Raw genomic sequence first — 15,496 nt, forward strand, 5'->3', positions numbered from 1 at the left:
TTGCTGAAAAAGAGGCTGGTTGTTTTAATAATCCATGTAGGAAAAAAATCAATTAGGTGATGAATAAAGTTGGAATTGTTATTGACCACAATCTAGTTGGAGTGGCAAATCCGTTGAATTAATACATCATCATGTATATCTTATAAATGGACAGTAAGATGGACAGATCTTGAATGTAATAGAAAAAAGAGAACAGGCTAGCTTGCATTTGGAAAAATCATGTAGGGTATTTAACAATTTTAAAAGGCTCCCTGACACAATAGCACATTTTTTTAATGAATGTTTTCCTAATGATGCTTTATAGTTGTAAATCTTGGAAGAATATAGATTTTGAAGGGTCAAAGTTAGAGGTGACCAAAAGTTGGTGTAGAAATACATGGTGGACTCTGTGTAAATAGACTGTGCAATAAGTGGCATAAGGGAAATCAGTCAGGAAATGTGTGATCAAATTAAACTAAACAGAATGAGTTTTATTCAGCTTACATAGTAATTGCTTTATAATAGTTCACTAAATATTTCTTTTTAAAAATTCAAATGACTTTTTACTGAAGTGTAAATTTGGAATGGTTAGGATTTAATTTTTTTCTTTGTTTTTGGTTTTAGGTAGTCTGGGAGATCGTGCTTGTCTTAGTTGTACATCTCTGAGGTTGATAAACCATACGTAAGTAACAGTTAAACATGACATCAAATTTTTTCATTATTCTTTGTAAATTCCTGACAGTTTAAGAACAGTATGTGCCCCTCTTAAATATCATGAGAGGAACAGCTGGGTAGCTCAGTGGTTTGAGAGCCAGGCCTAGAGACGGGAGATCCTAGGTTCAAATCTGGCCTCAGACACTTCCCAGCTGTGTGAATCTGGGCAAGTCACTTGACCCCCATTGCCTACCTTTACTCTGCCTTGGAGCCAATACACAATATTGACTCCAAGATGGAAGGTAAGGGTTTAAAAAATATATTATGAGAGATTTGGGGAAACATTCCTTTGAAAAAAAATGAATAGCAAACCTTCCTTCTTTTCTTATCTGTTCTTTATCCTTTTTTTTCTGAATATCTGGAGATGTAATTATATGTTTTCTTGTACTATTGAGAATATTATCAGATATTTATTTTGTCTTTCTCATTTTATGATGTATACTTCCTGTTTTGTTGAATGTATGTCAATTAGTAATCATGGTTAGTGTATTTGTGACCAAATGAACAAGGCCAGACTTGTTGCCATTTCTGATGGATAATCTTCTAGGTGGATGATAAATAATAGTCGTGTGGTGACAAAATAATTTCTTTACCATAACAGAAGAGTATTTATTTTTAAAAAACACAGAATTTTTAAATTTATTTTTAGCATTAAAAAACTTTTTTTGAGTTCCAAATTCTCTCTCTCTCTCTTCCCCCACCCTACCCTACCCATTGAGAAATCAAACTATATATAATATCAGTTATATATGTGAAATCATGTAAAACATTTCCATGTTAGCCATATCACAAAAAAAGAGCAAAAGAAAAAAAAAGAAAAGAAAATGAGAAAAATATGCTTCATTTTGTACTCAAAACTCATAAGTTCTCTTCCTGGAGGTAAATAGCATCTTTCTATCATGTGTCCTTTGGAACTGTCTTAGGTCACTGTATTGATCAGAGAAGCCAAATCTTTCACAGTTGAACATAATTTCAACATTGCTGTTACTGTGTACAATAATCTTCCAGTAATTCTCACTTTGTTTCACATCAGTTCATATTATTCTTATCATATTTTTCCTGAAATCACCCCACTGGTCATTTCTTTAGCATAGTAGTAGCTATCACAATCACATGCCACAACTTGTTCTACTCTTCTTCAATTGAAGAGCATCCCTTCAGTTTCCAGTTTTTGCCACCACAAAAAGAGCTGCTATAAATATTTTTGTTATATAGATCCTTTTATTTTTTCTTTTATTTCTTTGGGGTGCAGACCTAATATTGGTATTGTTGGGCCAAAGGGTATGCCCAGTTTTATAGCCCTTTGGGTATAGTTTCAGATTGTTCTCTAGAAGTTGGACCAGTTAACAACTCCACCAACAGTTCATTAATATGCCTATTTCCCCTTGTTCACTCCAACATTTGTCAGTTCTGGTAGATGTGAGGTGGTATCTCAGAACTGTTTTAATTTACCTTTCTCTAATCAATAGTGATTTAGAGCATTTCTTCATATGAGTATAGATAGCTTTGATTTCTTTTTATGAAAAATGCCTTTGTTCATTTCCTTTGATCTGTTATCAGTTGGAGAATGGCTCTTATTTTTTTACAGTTTGACTCAGTTCCCAATACTTTTGAGAAAGGAAGCCTTTATCGGAGAAATTTGCTGCAACATTTTTGATAATTACTTCATTGCCTATGATACCTTTTAGCAAAATATTGTTTTCCTGCTAATCTCTTTTTAGTTAGGGGCTATTTTTGCTTTGTCTGAGGTCTGCCCTGTCCTCTTCAAGTTAGCTGGAACATTATAGATACTGCTTCAGTGCTTTATTTTAGCTCTGTTTTTGTCTTTCTCTGCCAAATATGTCTCTTATACACAATATATTGTTGAATTCTACTGTCTGCTTCCATTCTATGGATTAGCTCAGTCTGTTTGTAATCATAGTTAGTATCACTAACTTCAGTTCCCTCTATTCCATTTTATTCTCTCTTTTTATCCTGCTCTTCCTCAAAAGTCTCTCTTGCTTCCAACTACTGCCTCCTCCAAACCATCCTCCCCTTTATCAGTCCTTCTCTTCCATATTTTTCATCCTTTTCCCCTTCTGTCTCCCTATTGGGTAAAGTGGATTTCTATATCCAATTGAGTGGATATATATGGCTTTTACTCTTTGAACCAATTTTGAGGAAGCAGAGTTCCACTGAAGTGAACCAGTTCTGAGATTGAACTTCAAACATTGCCTACCACTCCCTAATTTTCCCATTTATTATAAAAACTTTCCTTGTGCATCTCTCTCTCTCTCTCTTTTTTTTTTAATTTTAAACCCTTAATTTCTGTGTATTGACTTATAGGTGGAAGATTGGTAAGGGTAGGCAATGGGGGTCAAGTGACTTGTCCAGGGTCACACAGCTGGGAAGTGTCTGAGGCCGGCTTTGAACCTAGGACCTCCTGTCTCTAGGCCTGGCTCTCAATCCACTGAGCTACCCAGCTGCCCCTGTGCATCTCTTTTCTGTGAAAAAAATTTCCCCATTCTCTCTCTCCCTTTCCCCTTCTTCCAGTACAGCCTTCTTTTTCATGCCTAAATCCTTTTTTGGAGATTATCCCAAAGTAATTGACACACTCATAGTTTCTGTCTATGCAGATTTTTTCTAACTGCCCTAGTAATGATAAAGTTCTTAGTAATTACATGTATCATCATCCCATATAAAAATGTAAATAGTTTAATAACTCCATTGAATTCCTTATGATTGTTCTTTCATGTGTAGCATTTTTGTGTTTTTATTGAGTCTTGTATTTAAAAATCATATTTCCTGTTCAGCTCTGGGCTTTTCATTGGGAATGCTTGGAAGTTCTCTATTTCATTAAAAGTTATTTTTTTTCCTCTGAAGGATTAATCTCTGTTTCCCTGGATAGGTTTTCCCCCCTAGCTCATTTGTCCTCCAAAATATCATATTCTAAGACCTAAGCTCCTTTAACATGGAAATTGCTAAATCTCATGTGAACTTGACTGCTGCAGCTCCATGATATTTAAATTGTTTCTTTCTGATTGCTTGCAATATTTTCTCCTTGACCTGGGAGTACTGGAATTTGGCTATAATATTCATGGGAGTTTTTATTTTGGGATCTCATTCAGAAAGTGATTGGTGATTCTTTCAGTTTCTATTTTACCTTCTTATTCAAGAATATCAAGGTATTTTCCTTAATAATTTCTTGTAATGTGATATCCAGACTCTTTTTGATCATGGCTTTCTAGAAGTCCAATAATTCTTGAATCTCTCACCTGATTCTGTTTTCTAGGTTAGTTGTGTTTCCATCAAGACTGGTAATTTTGTTTCCTCATTACCTATTCTAAACCTTTCAATTTTTTTTATGCTCTTATTGCTATAGTTAGTTTTTCTAGTACAATATTAAATAGTGATGGTGATAATGGATATCTTTGCTTCACTCCTAATTTCATTGGGAAAGGTTTTAATTTATTCCCATTAAAGATAATGCTTACCAATGGTTTTAGATAGATGCCATATATTACTTTAAGGAAAGCTCCATTCCAGTATTTTCTAATGTTTTTATATGGAATTGATATTGTATTTTGTCAAAAGCTTTTCTTCATCTATTGAAATAATTATATGGTTTTTATTGGTTTTGTTATTGATATGGGCAGTTATGCTGATGGTTTTTCTAGTATTTAACCTTCCCTGCATTCCTGGTATAAAACTTGGTGATCATGGTGTGTGATCCTTGTGATTTAATGCTGTAATTTCCTTGCTGATTCTTTTTTCATAATTCTCTTGCATCATTCATTTCTTTTCCCAGTTTTTCTTGTCTCTCTTATCAGATTTTTAAAATCCTTTTTGAGCTTATCTCAGAGTTCTTTTGGGCTAAACACCATTTCAGCCTTTCCTTTAAGACTATACATGTAACTGTTTTGATATTATTGTCCTATTTTGTATTTGTGTTTTGAGCTTCCCTTTCACATAACTTTCTCGGATCAGTTTATTTTTTTGTTTTGTTTTTTTGCTCATTTTCCTAGCTTGTTTCATGGCTTTTACTTTTATGCTAAAATTAGGCTCTGCTCTTGGGGTGGGGGGAGTTGGGGCACATGGAGCTTGGCTACCTGGGGGACTGTGCCCAGAGCCATGTGGGCCTGGTTGCCTGTACGGTGGATGGGTTGGGGGTGGGGTTGGGGGGTGCCTGACTACAAACTGTGCCTTGCTGCTATCTTATCTGGATGCTGCCTGTGCTGGATTGCATTCCCCTCTTACCCTAGTGAGTTAGATTTTTTTCTGCCAAATTTCTAAGTTGTCTTGGGCTGGAATATTCTTTCACTCCATCCTTTTGTTGGTCATACTGCTCCAGAATTCATTTTGAGGCTTTAAAAAAAATAATAGTTGATTTAGAGGTTAATTTGGAAGAACTGAGGGAATTCATTTCTACCTTATTCCACTATCTTGGCTCTGCCTCTTGGTGGTGTCTACTAGTATTCTAGAAATAAGATTTGGGAGGAAATGAATGTCTGGAGTCAAATCTTAAATACTAATTTTCAATCATAGATGTTACTTCTGTAGAATGTTCTCTCCCCCCCCCCCCCCATCTTTATCTTATTCTGGATGAGAAGGGTTTGATGCAGTCATCATGTCATTCATAAACTGAAATATCTAGAGGACTTCCTACAGGAAATTTCTCTTCAGTTTGGATTTTGCACCAGATCTTTTCCATCATAATAGTGAACAGAAACACCTTCTTAAGAAAGAGACCTTTAAGGCAATATTTTTTGTACAAACTGAAATTTTAAAAATATTTAACACACACCATGGACTTTTATATTCTACATTTTTGAGTCTTATGTGTGATATTAAAGGTGTGATCTACCATGGAAAGTCACTTGTATGAGTCTTCTTGTTCCCTTCTCATGCATCCATCCAGTGTGCCCTGCTAGTTGTAATTATTCTCACAAAAATATTGTGAACGGGAAAGTAGTTTGATGGCTGGTAGTTATTGATAGTTTTTCAGTTGCTGTTTATGTATTGAGCCCATTTTTAACTATTAAAAAGGTCTTGAGGTCTTTTTTTTCAGTTACCATCTGTATCTATGACCTTTTGAAAATCTTGAATGTTTCTCAGTGTCCTCAGTTGCTTCTTCTTTAATACAAATGAGTCATTTCCTATTAAAATATAAATGTTAAGGGCAGCTGGGTAGCTCAGTGGAGTGAGAGTCAGGCCTAGAGACAGGAGGTCCTAGGTTCAAACTCAGCCTCGCCACTTCCCAGCTGTGTGACCCTGGGCAAGTCACTTGACCCCCATTGCCCACCCTTACCAATCTTCCACCTATGAGACAATACACCGAAGTACAAGGATTTTAAAAAATATATATATATAAATGTTAAGTTTTTTGTAATGCTATTTGGTACCTTCTTTTTTTCCTTCAAGAAAGTATTAATGATGTATAGGTGTGAGGCTACGTGAGAGGGAGGGGGATGGCCTTTTATTCTTTGCTTCTAAACATAATTTACCAATTTTTTTTCTTTTTGCTGACCTTAACTATTACCACCTTTGTTTGCATTGATGTCAAGTATCAGAGTACTAATTAATTTCATTTGGAAGGTCTTAAGGGATTGTGGTGAGATCTGGTAGGTAAGATATTTCAATGCATTTAGCTGTACAGGTCTAGACCTTGAATGACATTAACTCACTTGTTTTAAAAATTCATTAGTGGTTTAAAAAAACCAACCAAGAATTTTACCTTTTTAGATTCTCCCCATCCCTTTTTTGAGGAATGAGGTTATGAGATATTTTGGAGGCTAAATGGTTCCTGAGAATCACACTCTCAGAGCCTACTTGTTGACTGTAAACATAAGTTTGGTTTCTACTTTTTGGGATGTCTTGGGATAGAGGGGGAAGAGAAAAGCCTTTTATTTGGATATAGATCAGTTCTACAATCCTACCTTCATTGGTACTTTGTCTTAACCAATTGAGATAGCCAACCAGACCACTTATGGCTTCCTTTTTGTTTATACTTTTCTTTTTGTTCAAACTCTCTTGGAGCCAGTAATTCAAATATTTATAAATAGGTTACCTTGCAAGCCAGAAATTATACAATTTCCCTTTAATATTATCATATAAATTAATAGTAATAGAAAAGTGGTTTGTTTCTTGACTCAAGAAGGGATTGTTTCAGGAAATAGTTTACAGTGAATGACTGAAGACATTTTATTTTATTTTTATTTTTTTTTATTTTTATTTTTTTAAATTTTTTTTTTTTTATTTTAAACCCTTAACTTCTGTGTATTGTCTCATAGGTGGAAGATTGGTAAGGGTGGGCAATGGGGGTCAAGTGACTTGCCCAGGGTCACACAGCTGGGAAGTGTCTGAGGCCATATTTGAACCTAGGACCTCTCGTCTCTAGGCCTGGCTCTCAATCTACTGAGCTACCCAGCTGCCCCCGACTGAAGACATTTTAACAAAGAAGCATTTGACATATTGATATATTCACTGAATTTAATGTATTTATTTAGAACCAGTTTATACATGTATTTTCTGACAAATTATGGTGTACTATTTCAATTCATCTTGCTCTATCTGTGTAAAGTTTTTAGGTCATAAATTAAATTCTTTGATTGCTTATTGTTTTCTCTTTTTTTTTCCCTAAAGGAATTTCAAATTTGGTTGTTGCACTCATGTCCACTCTGTTTACATGTCCTTCAAAAGTGATTACTTAAATTGTTGGACTAAAAGACCTGAACAAATATATATGGTAGTGAGATCTCCTGAATCATGGACGCCTCTTTCCAGTTTTCGCTCTCTCCAGTCTCCACACATTTCTGTGCGGTGCTTGCACTCTTCTTGTCCTGTTCGTGATGACTCGGTAGTAGAAAAATCCCTAAAGTCTATTAAGGATAAAAATAAGAAGCTTGAAGAAGGTGGGCCTGTCTACAGCCCCACTGTAGAGGTGGCTGTGAAGAAATCAATTGTTCAGAAGATTGTGGATGAGCTTAAGCATTATTATCATGGCTTCCGATTATTATGGATTGATACAAAGATTGCTGCACGGACACTTTGGCGAATTCTCCATGGTGGCACCTTATCTCGGAGGGAGCGGAGACAGGTAACAGGGAGTGAATATCTGTGTGATTTTGCTTGATTTCATGTTGCTTTAAACATTCTTAAATTTGAGCACTAGAAACAGAGAAGTTCTTTTTGTATAATAGAAAAAGGATTCTCCACTTCCCTAATCTTTTTAAATATAAAGGTTAAAATTTCAGAAGTTAATTCAAGGTAACTTACAGGCCAGTGGTCTCTAGATGATTGGGCTAGATCAGTGATGGGCAAACTACGGTCTTTGAGCTAGATGCAGCCCCCTGAAATGTTCTATCTGGCTGTGTGACATTATTCCTAATCTGATGAATACAATGAGTAGGATGCAATACATTGAAACTTCTAAAGAGTTGCCTTAGAAACAGACTGACAGATGAGCATTTCCTTTCCTTTGGCCCCCTCTTTAAAAAGTTTGCCCATCACTGGACTAGATGGTAGAAGACTTACCTCCATTTTTTTTGCTGAGTATCTTGGAACTAAATGCTTCACTATTCTCCTCTTTATTTAAAGAAGGGAATAAGAATGCCTTGTCTTGGCCTTCTTTGTAGGAATATTTAAGGAGATTCAATAAATACATTTTGTTAAGTAAGTTCCTTGTGCTCTTGGAATTGCACAAAGTATATGTAGAATTATAAGTAATCAGTTTGCAAGCAAAATTAAGACATTAAATGCCCCCAGATATGCATTTTAAACTAATATATTAATCATCGTACTAAGATGTTTAATCTTCTAGACAAATGCATTAATAGAATACATTTTATTTTTATATTATTTTTACCAAGATGTATCTGACAAGGTATATTGGATTTTTATCAGTAATTTGCATCTGAATAAATTTGTAGAAGAAAAAAGAAATATAAGTCCTCTTGCCCAGAAAAGCTTTTTAGGCTATTCCTTTATCTGAAAATGAGTGTAAGAGTAAGAGTGTTGGAAGGACAGATGAACTTTGTGCTGCCTCAAAACAATAGAATTGAGTCATTGGTGGAGAAAAGGAAGGATATACAGATGACAACTTTTCTATATCCGAGTCTTAGACTCCTCTAGTCTAAGAGAATCTGTTAATTTGTTCAGTTACTTGAAATCTAAAGAAGCAGTATTTTTATTTGAGTATTTGGAATAAAAAAGGGAAGCTTTATGAATTCCAAATCGTTTATACAAGTGTGTGCATACAAGAACAACCTTTGAAAATAAAATAATAGAATGCTTTGTTCAGATTTCATGTTTTATCACATTTAATGACCATGGCTGGTTTTAATTTATTTTATATTTTTATTATGTCTTGTTAAAAAGAATAGAATTTTTTATTGTGATTGATAAGAATGTGATTTGTAGTTCTGCTTTTCAAATTTTAGCAGATGGTTTTTTATTTGTATGATATATTTTTCAAACAGTCTTTATGGAGGGAAATGCAAAATGTAATCCATATGAATACTGCTAGGGTAGTGAATAAACTCAGTTTTGAATGATTTAATTTTAAGGACTTTTTTAGGTATAATTCATATCATGGAATATTTGAATGTGTCAGAATTATACTGTTGGGCATTTATTTTTTGTCAATATATGTTTTCTTACTCATGTTTTGAACCAGATATTTATTGATTTGTGGGCTAATTTTAGCATCAAGACTGGAAACTATACTTATATTTCATAATTACTAATGACTAATGTGTAAGACTTACTATCTTAGTAGATAACCTGCTTTATTGAAGAATGTGAAATTGAGTTTCTTATTGTTAGCTGTATAAATGTAAGCTTCAAGAAAGTCTAGTATATAAATATGGTGCCTTATACTTTTTAATGTGATTACTTTTTTAAAAGTCTAGTGGCATGGTGTTTTTCCTGAAGTGTTTCAGTTGGAAACTTTTAAACAGCAAAGATCAAAGGAGTTAGTATCCTTATGACAATTCAGAGTAGCAGCAGGAAACTCTGACACAATGAACCCTTAGAATTTAAGAACCTGGGGAGTCAGACAGATTGACAGCAAATTTGGTGAAATGTCTCCAAGGGTTCCTTTTTTTTAAAAGATCAATGAAGCAGCTAATTAGTCTTAGCATATATGATATTTCAGTTTACGTTGGAAATGTCTGAATAAATGAATTTCACTTTTTACATTTCTGTACATGTGTAGTTAATGGCATTGGTTTTGGGGATGGTGGGGAGCAGAGCTATGGCCTGGAGTTTTTCCCTTTAGTTTAAGATTGTATATTCATTATAATTTGGGCTTAAATACATGATCAGATCTCTTCTGAAGGGAAAATATGTCCAGAAAAGAGTAACATTAAAATAATTGAGGTCGTGCATTGCAGACCATATGGTGTTTCTTGTCTTTTTTCAGGGAATAACTTGTCAGCCAGCCTTTTCTCTCTCTTCATTCTCTGAGGCATGCTACTGCTAATGATGGTCCTGTTCCTGGCAGAAGTGAAAGTGGGGAAAATGCCATTAATGTAGGTTAGACACTTAATAGCAAATGATTCATTTATAGTTCAAAAAAGAACTATAGAGTATTCTTTTTTACAAGTCTCAGGATTAAAAGTATTTTGGTAGCTTTATAAGAAATTTTGTTTTCTAAACAAATTTTTCTAAAATTTCTAAAATTTTTCTAAAGCTTTAGGAAAGATGACATTGTCCAAAATCTTGATTTTCTTTCTTTCGATATTTTTACTTTTCAGAAGGCCACAGATAATTGACAGTATATGGGAAACTTTAGAATTAAATAGCTAGATTGATATTTAATAACAGTTGAATGTCTTATAGCCATTTATAAATGCTTCCCTCACAGTCTTGAGGGACAGCAGTGCAAGTTTTTTTCTTTGCATTTTATAGATGAAGAAACCGTGACTCAAAAGAAGTGAAGTGACTTGCCCACAGTCACTTCCTTGAGTAAGTGCCAACGCTAGACTTGGAGCCCAGGGCTCTGATTCCACCTCTGCATCCTAGGGCATAGCATCATGTATACCTTGTAGTTCAAAGAGAATCATAAATTACCAAAAAGCTGCTATGGGAAAGGTCCCACTTCCAAGTCATCTTGGGAAGCTCTATTGTTCTGCGCTTCTGCCTGAATAGGAGGAGAAGGTGACATAGAGAATAAGAAGGTAAAATCCAGGGGAGCATATGTTTCCTAGGACCATTGTCTGTTATTCTCCTTTTGAGCAGGAAGTGAATGCAGCAGATGAGACCCATTTCCCATCAATTGCTGGATGCCGACAGCTTGAAGCATAGCTACTAGAAAAGAAATCAGATGCTATCAAATGATCTGGCTCATAATATAGTGATGTGGATACCATAAAGGGGGACAAAGGATTTGAAAAAATGTCAATAATTAGAATAACTGTAGAAAAAAATCTTCTCAGTGTGTTATTGGGGTACAGTATAGAATTCCTGGCAGGTTTTATGAAACTGGAAAGACTTTAAGTAGATCAGGTGATAGATTGTACTTCTGGCATCAGAAGGTCAGCCTGGCTAAGTTGGACAAACTATTAAATGCCAGGCTATAGGGCTGTGTTGGTGAACCTATGGCATGAATGCCATTCGTCACATGACATGCCCCTCTGCCCAGCAGCCCAATGGAAGCGCATCCTCCCTCCCCTGTCTGGGATAAGGCGGTGGGGGGAGGGGAAGGGAGAAGGAGTGGGAGGTGGCTTACATGTGGTGCGAGGGTTGCAGTTTGGGCATTTGGTCTCTAAAAGGTTCGCCATCACCACTATAGGATAAAGGATGCTTTCAACCATGGCATCTCATGAAAACTTTGTATCTTTGTGGAGGGAACTTCTGCCCCAATATGAAATAGATCCTTGAAGAGCCAAAAAAAGAGAAAAATCACATTTTAAAAATTATAATAGGATAAAGTATATGTGATGAGAAACTGAGGTTCATTTAAAGAAACCTCACAGGAAATGCTGCCAAATAAGATCATGGATATAAATTGCTTGGCTAAACTGAAAGCACTTATAAATGATAGCTATTGTTGCCTAGAATGTCAACATACCCATTATTAAAAAGATGTGGTGGAAATTATATTCATATTGAGGGTCACAATGATGGAGAGGTAGACATTATCTTGCAGTTACATATACATTGAATAGAGGCTTTTCTGAAAGTTGTTCTTGAAATTTCTGTTTTATAGGCTTCTCTTTCTTCATTTACTTCCTTATAAATTAGGAGAAATAGTCCTGTATTAGATATGCTTGTTCTAGAGAATAATAAAAACCACATAGAGTATGACAAAATTTTTTTTGATGAATTAAACAAAATCAAATATTAATAGTTCTCACAATATCACAATGTAATATTGAAACTAGACCTAACAGTGGTAGTCAGTATGGTAGGTATCATTGTAGAGAGAAGTGCAAGTAAGTGAGCTGTAATGACTTTCTGAGTTAACTTTGTTTCTGTATTGTTTCAGGCAGTCAGTACTTCTAATTTTACATTAAGATAACTTCTTTATGATCTCTTTTGTCCTGTAGGCTGTCCCTGCTGTTTGCTGGTCAGTTTTCCACACATTTGGTTTTGTAACCTTGAGATCTGGTTTTTGGTATCTTTGGTTAGATTAAATGCCAATCCCTGCCCACTTGAGAATGATAACTGTTCTTATTCCCATGTCTGCATCTGGTAGTCACTCAAGGCAGGTGGGCACTGTAAGCATAGGGGAGGGAGGCTTTGTTTAGCTTACTGACTTCCCAGACATCTCAGTGATAATTTTTTATATTTTTCTCAAGATAAAATATTTCCAGTTGCACTAGGGAGCCTTATCCTGAATTCTGTGGCCTCTTTCCTCAGATTTTACCTGTTGAGGAAAGTCTCATCCTTTATTGAAGACTTAAATTAGATTGATTAGGGAGGAGAGTTAGGAATGACAGACATAAGATTCTTGTCATCCTTGGCGATTTGCCTCGATTTTGGGCAGATATTTCAAGTTTGTTTATGATGATTTTTGTAGGAGAAATTTCTGCCAATATGGCTTGCTTAATTTCAAGGAATAATTAAATAGCAATCTCCTTGACCTGGTGATTTTTTTTAAATTTTTTTAAAAATTTTTTAAACCCTTAACTTCTGTGTATTGACTTATAGGTGGAAGATTGGTAAGGGTAGGCAATGAGGGTCAAGTGACTTGCCCAGGGTCACACAGCTGGGAAGTGTCTGAGGCCGGCTTTGAACCTAGGACCTCCTGTCTCTAGGCCTGGCTCTCAATCCACTGAGCTACCCAGCTGCCCCCTGACCTGGTGATTTTTGAGTGATATTCATTCAAGAAACACCTCTTATGTGCCTGTTAAACATTGCTTTAGGCACTAAGACGTACAAAAATGAAACATACCCTGACTGTTAACTTTAGTTCCTTTGGTTGCCCCTCTATGAGATGCATCTCATTTTTAGCTCTTGAAAATGACAACTTGGATTTGTAAGACCTTGTTGGTTGCATAGAGCTATGGATTCTGTCTTTATTTTCTTACCATGTAGCTTTTGTCTTGGGATCTAGTTTTGGTATAAATATCTCCATAGATAAAATTTAAATGTGGATTGACATATATTTATATGTATTAAATTTTTTTTTTGCCTTTTGAAATTTGTTTAACTTAAAATGCAGCTAAGTGTAGTTTTAGTTATTAACAACACAGATTACCTTATCATTCAAAAGAAAATATGATCAAACTGTGATTTTTCTCCAATGATAGAAACTATTACATTGTCAGCAATAAAATAACTTAAAAAATATATTTTCCATAATATTCAGGTTTATAAGCTAAGATTATTTTCTATCTAGAAATTAATTACATAGTTAAATTGCTATCATTTGACAATTCTTGCTGCAAAAGTGTCTGGTCTCCTTTTCGTTTTGAGGTACTTTCATGATTCTGGAATGGCTCTGGCCTAAATGTCATGGCAATGGAGGTGTGGGTAGGGGCAGAAAAGAGGCCTGAAATTTGGACTTTGACTACAAACAGCTCTTTAAGACTAGCAACAAAGGGATTTGGCTGAGCAGAACTGAAGGTCACACCTGATGCACCGTGCTGGGGATTTTGCTGTGTGGGAAAAAAGCCTTTTCTGTGTGATGGTGATATGGAAGAAATGCTGATATCTTTTGTGAGATGATAGAATAGGATAGAAAAGCTAAGAAAAAAGGGACAAATAAATGGGTGTGGTCAGGGCTCCTGGGAAAGACAAGCAGCAGATGCTGTGATGTTGGAAGAGGAAGAAGACCTCATTTAGATAAAAAGAGGTGCTTGTGGGGGTAATATAGCTACCTGTGCTGCCCTTCCATATAAGATCTGTGACTGCTAAGGAGAACATGAGACATGTCACTTTGTGGCTGGAGCTGAGAGTAGGAATCATCCATGCTGTGCCTTTGTGACCCTCAGAAGACATTGATGTGCCTGACTTCAGTAGTACAGGGGGCAGCATTCACTGGGTGCAGTAACATCCAAGTACGATGGCAATCCTGGATGCCACAAAAGGATCTGGAGACTAACTACTCTGGTTGGGAAGACAGCATAGTCACATCTCATCCAACAAAAACCTCTTTCTGTGGTCATCCATTCTTTGTTTCTTCCCTTTAATTCCAGAGCATATGATGCTCTGTCTTTTTTTATGATGGCCCCTTTCCTTTGTCCTATCAGACATTCCGGTTCTATCAGACATATTTAGGTTTCCTCAATCCTGTTCTCCAGACTGCCCCCCCCCATCTTTCCCTTAGCTCTGTTCCTAGTTTAAGGGATTATCCTACTTTCTTCTTTCACCCCCATATTTCTAAAGAGTAGTCTACTTTCTGTTTATGCTTTACCTACCAATTCTTTAGCTCCTGGAAAGGTAGGTTGGGGGCAGGTGACAGAGTGCTTCAAAAGCTAAACAGAGGAGCTTATATTTGGTTTTAGTCAGGAGAGTTTATTGAATGCAAGAATGACATGGTCAGAGCTGCTGTTTATGAAGTTTACTTTTTAAAAATGAACAGCAGTCACTTTTGTTGAAGTTTCAAAATTGAGATACAGAATAGTCAAAACTGCTTCATAGGTCCACCAGCAGTGCATCATTGTGTCTGTCTTCCTGAAGTTTCTCCAGGGCCCACCCTCCCTTCCTTCTGCCCACCTTCCTTCCCTTCCTCCCTCCCTTCCTCCCCACCCCCAGTAATATTACACTTTTCCCCCAATTATATATAAATACAATTTTGGGCATTTGTTTTCTAACATTTTTAATTCCACATTCTCTCCCTTCCTCTCTTCCCTAAGATGATAAATAGTTTTACATTGGTTATACATGTGCTATTATACAAAACATTTCCATGTTTGTCATGTTGTGGAAGAAGACACATTAAAAAAAAACCCTGAAGAAAATAAAGGGAAGACTGGTCTGCTTTGATTTGCATTCAGACTCCATCCAATCTTTTTCTTGAGGTGGATAGTATTTTTCATCCTAAGTCATGTCTTTGGTCCCTTGTATTATTGAGAATAGCCAAAGTCATTTATAGTTATTCATCATATAGTATTATTGTTGTTGTATTCAATTGCTCTTCTGGTTCTGCTCATGTTCCTCTTCATTATTCATATTCCAGGTTTTTCTGAAGTTCTCTGTTTCATCATTTCTTTTAGAGCACAGGAGTATTCTGTACAATTGTGCCACAACTTGTTAAATCATTCCCCAGTTGATGGACATCTCCTCAGTTTCTAGTTCTTTGCCCTCACAAGAACTGCTATAAATATTTTTGTATAATATGCCCTTTCCCCTTTTAAAATCTGTATGGGATACAGAC

At 35.8% G+C, this 15,496-nt stretch overlaps 1 protein-coding gene across 1 annotated transcript in view; it reads left to right on the top strand.

Annotated features, from left to right (window-relative positions):
• Positions 1-627: 627 nt before the first annotated feature.
• LETM1 (leucine zipper and EF-hand containing transmembrane protein 1) overlaps positions 628-15,496 on the top strand; it is a 51,429-nt gene continuing 36,560 nt past the window's right edge. The window contains exons 1-2 of the mRNA XM_044680015.1: positions 628-661; positions 7,315-7,768. Coding sequence (XP_044535950.1) covers positions 7,358-7,768 — 411 coding nt within the window. The 5' untranslated portion in view covers positions 628-661; positions 7,315-7,357. The remainder of the gene's footprint in view (positions 662-7,314; positions 7,769-15,496) is intronic.

Source organism: Gracilinanus agilis, chromosome 6 (genome assembly GCF_016433145.1).
Source record: "Gracilinanus agilis isolate LMUSP501 chromosome 6, AgileGrace, whole genome shotgun sequence".
Taxonomy (NCBI): domain Eukaryota; kingdom Metazoa; phylum Chordata; class Mammalia; order Didelphimorphia; family Didelphidae; genus Gracilinanus; species Gracilinanus agilis.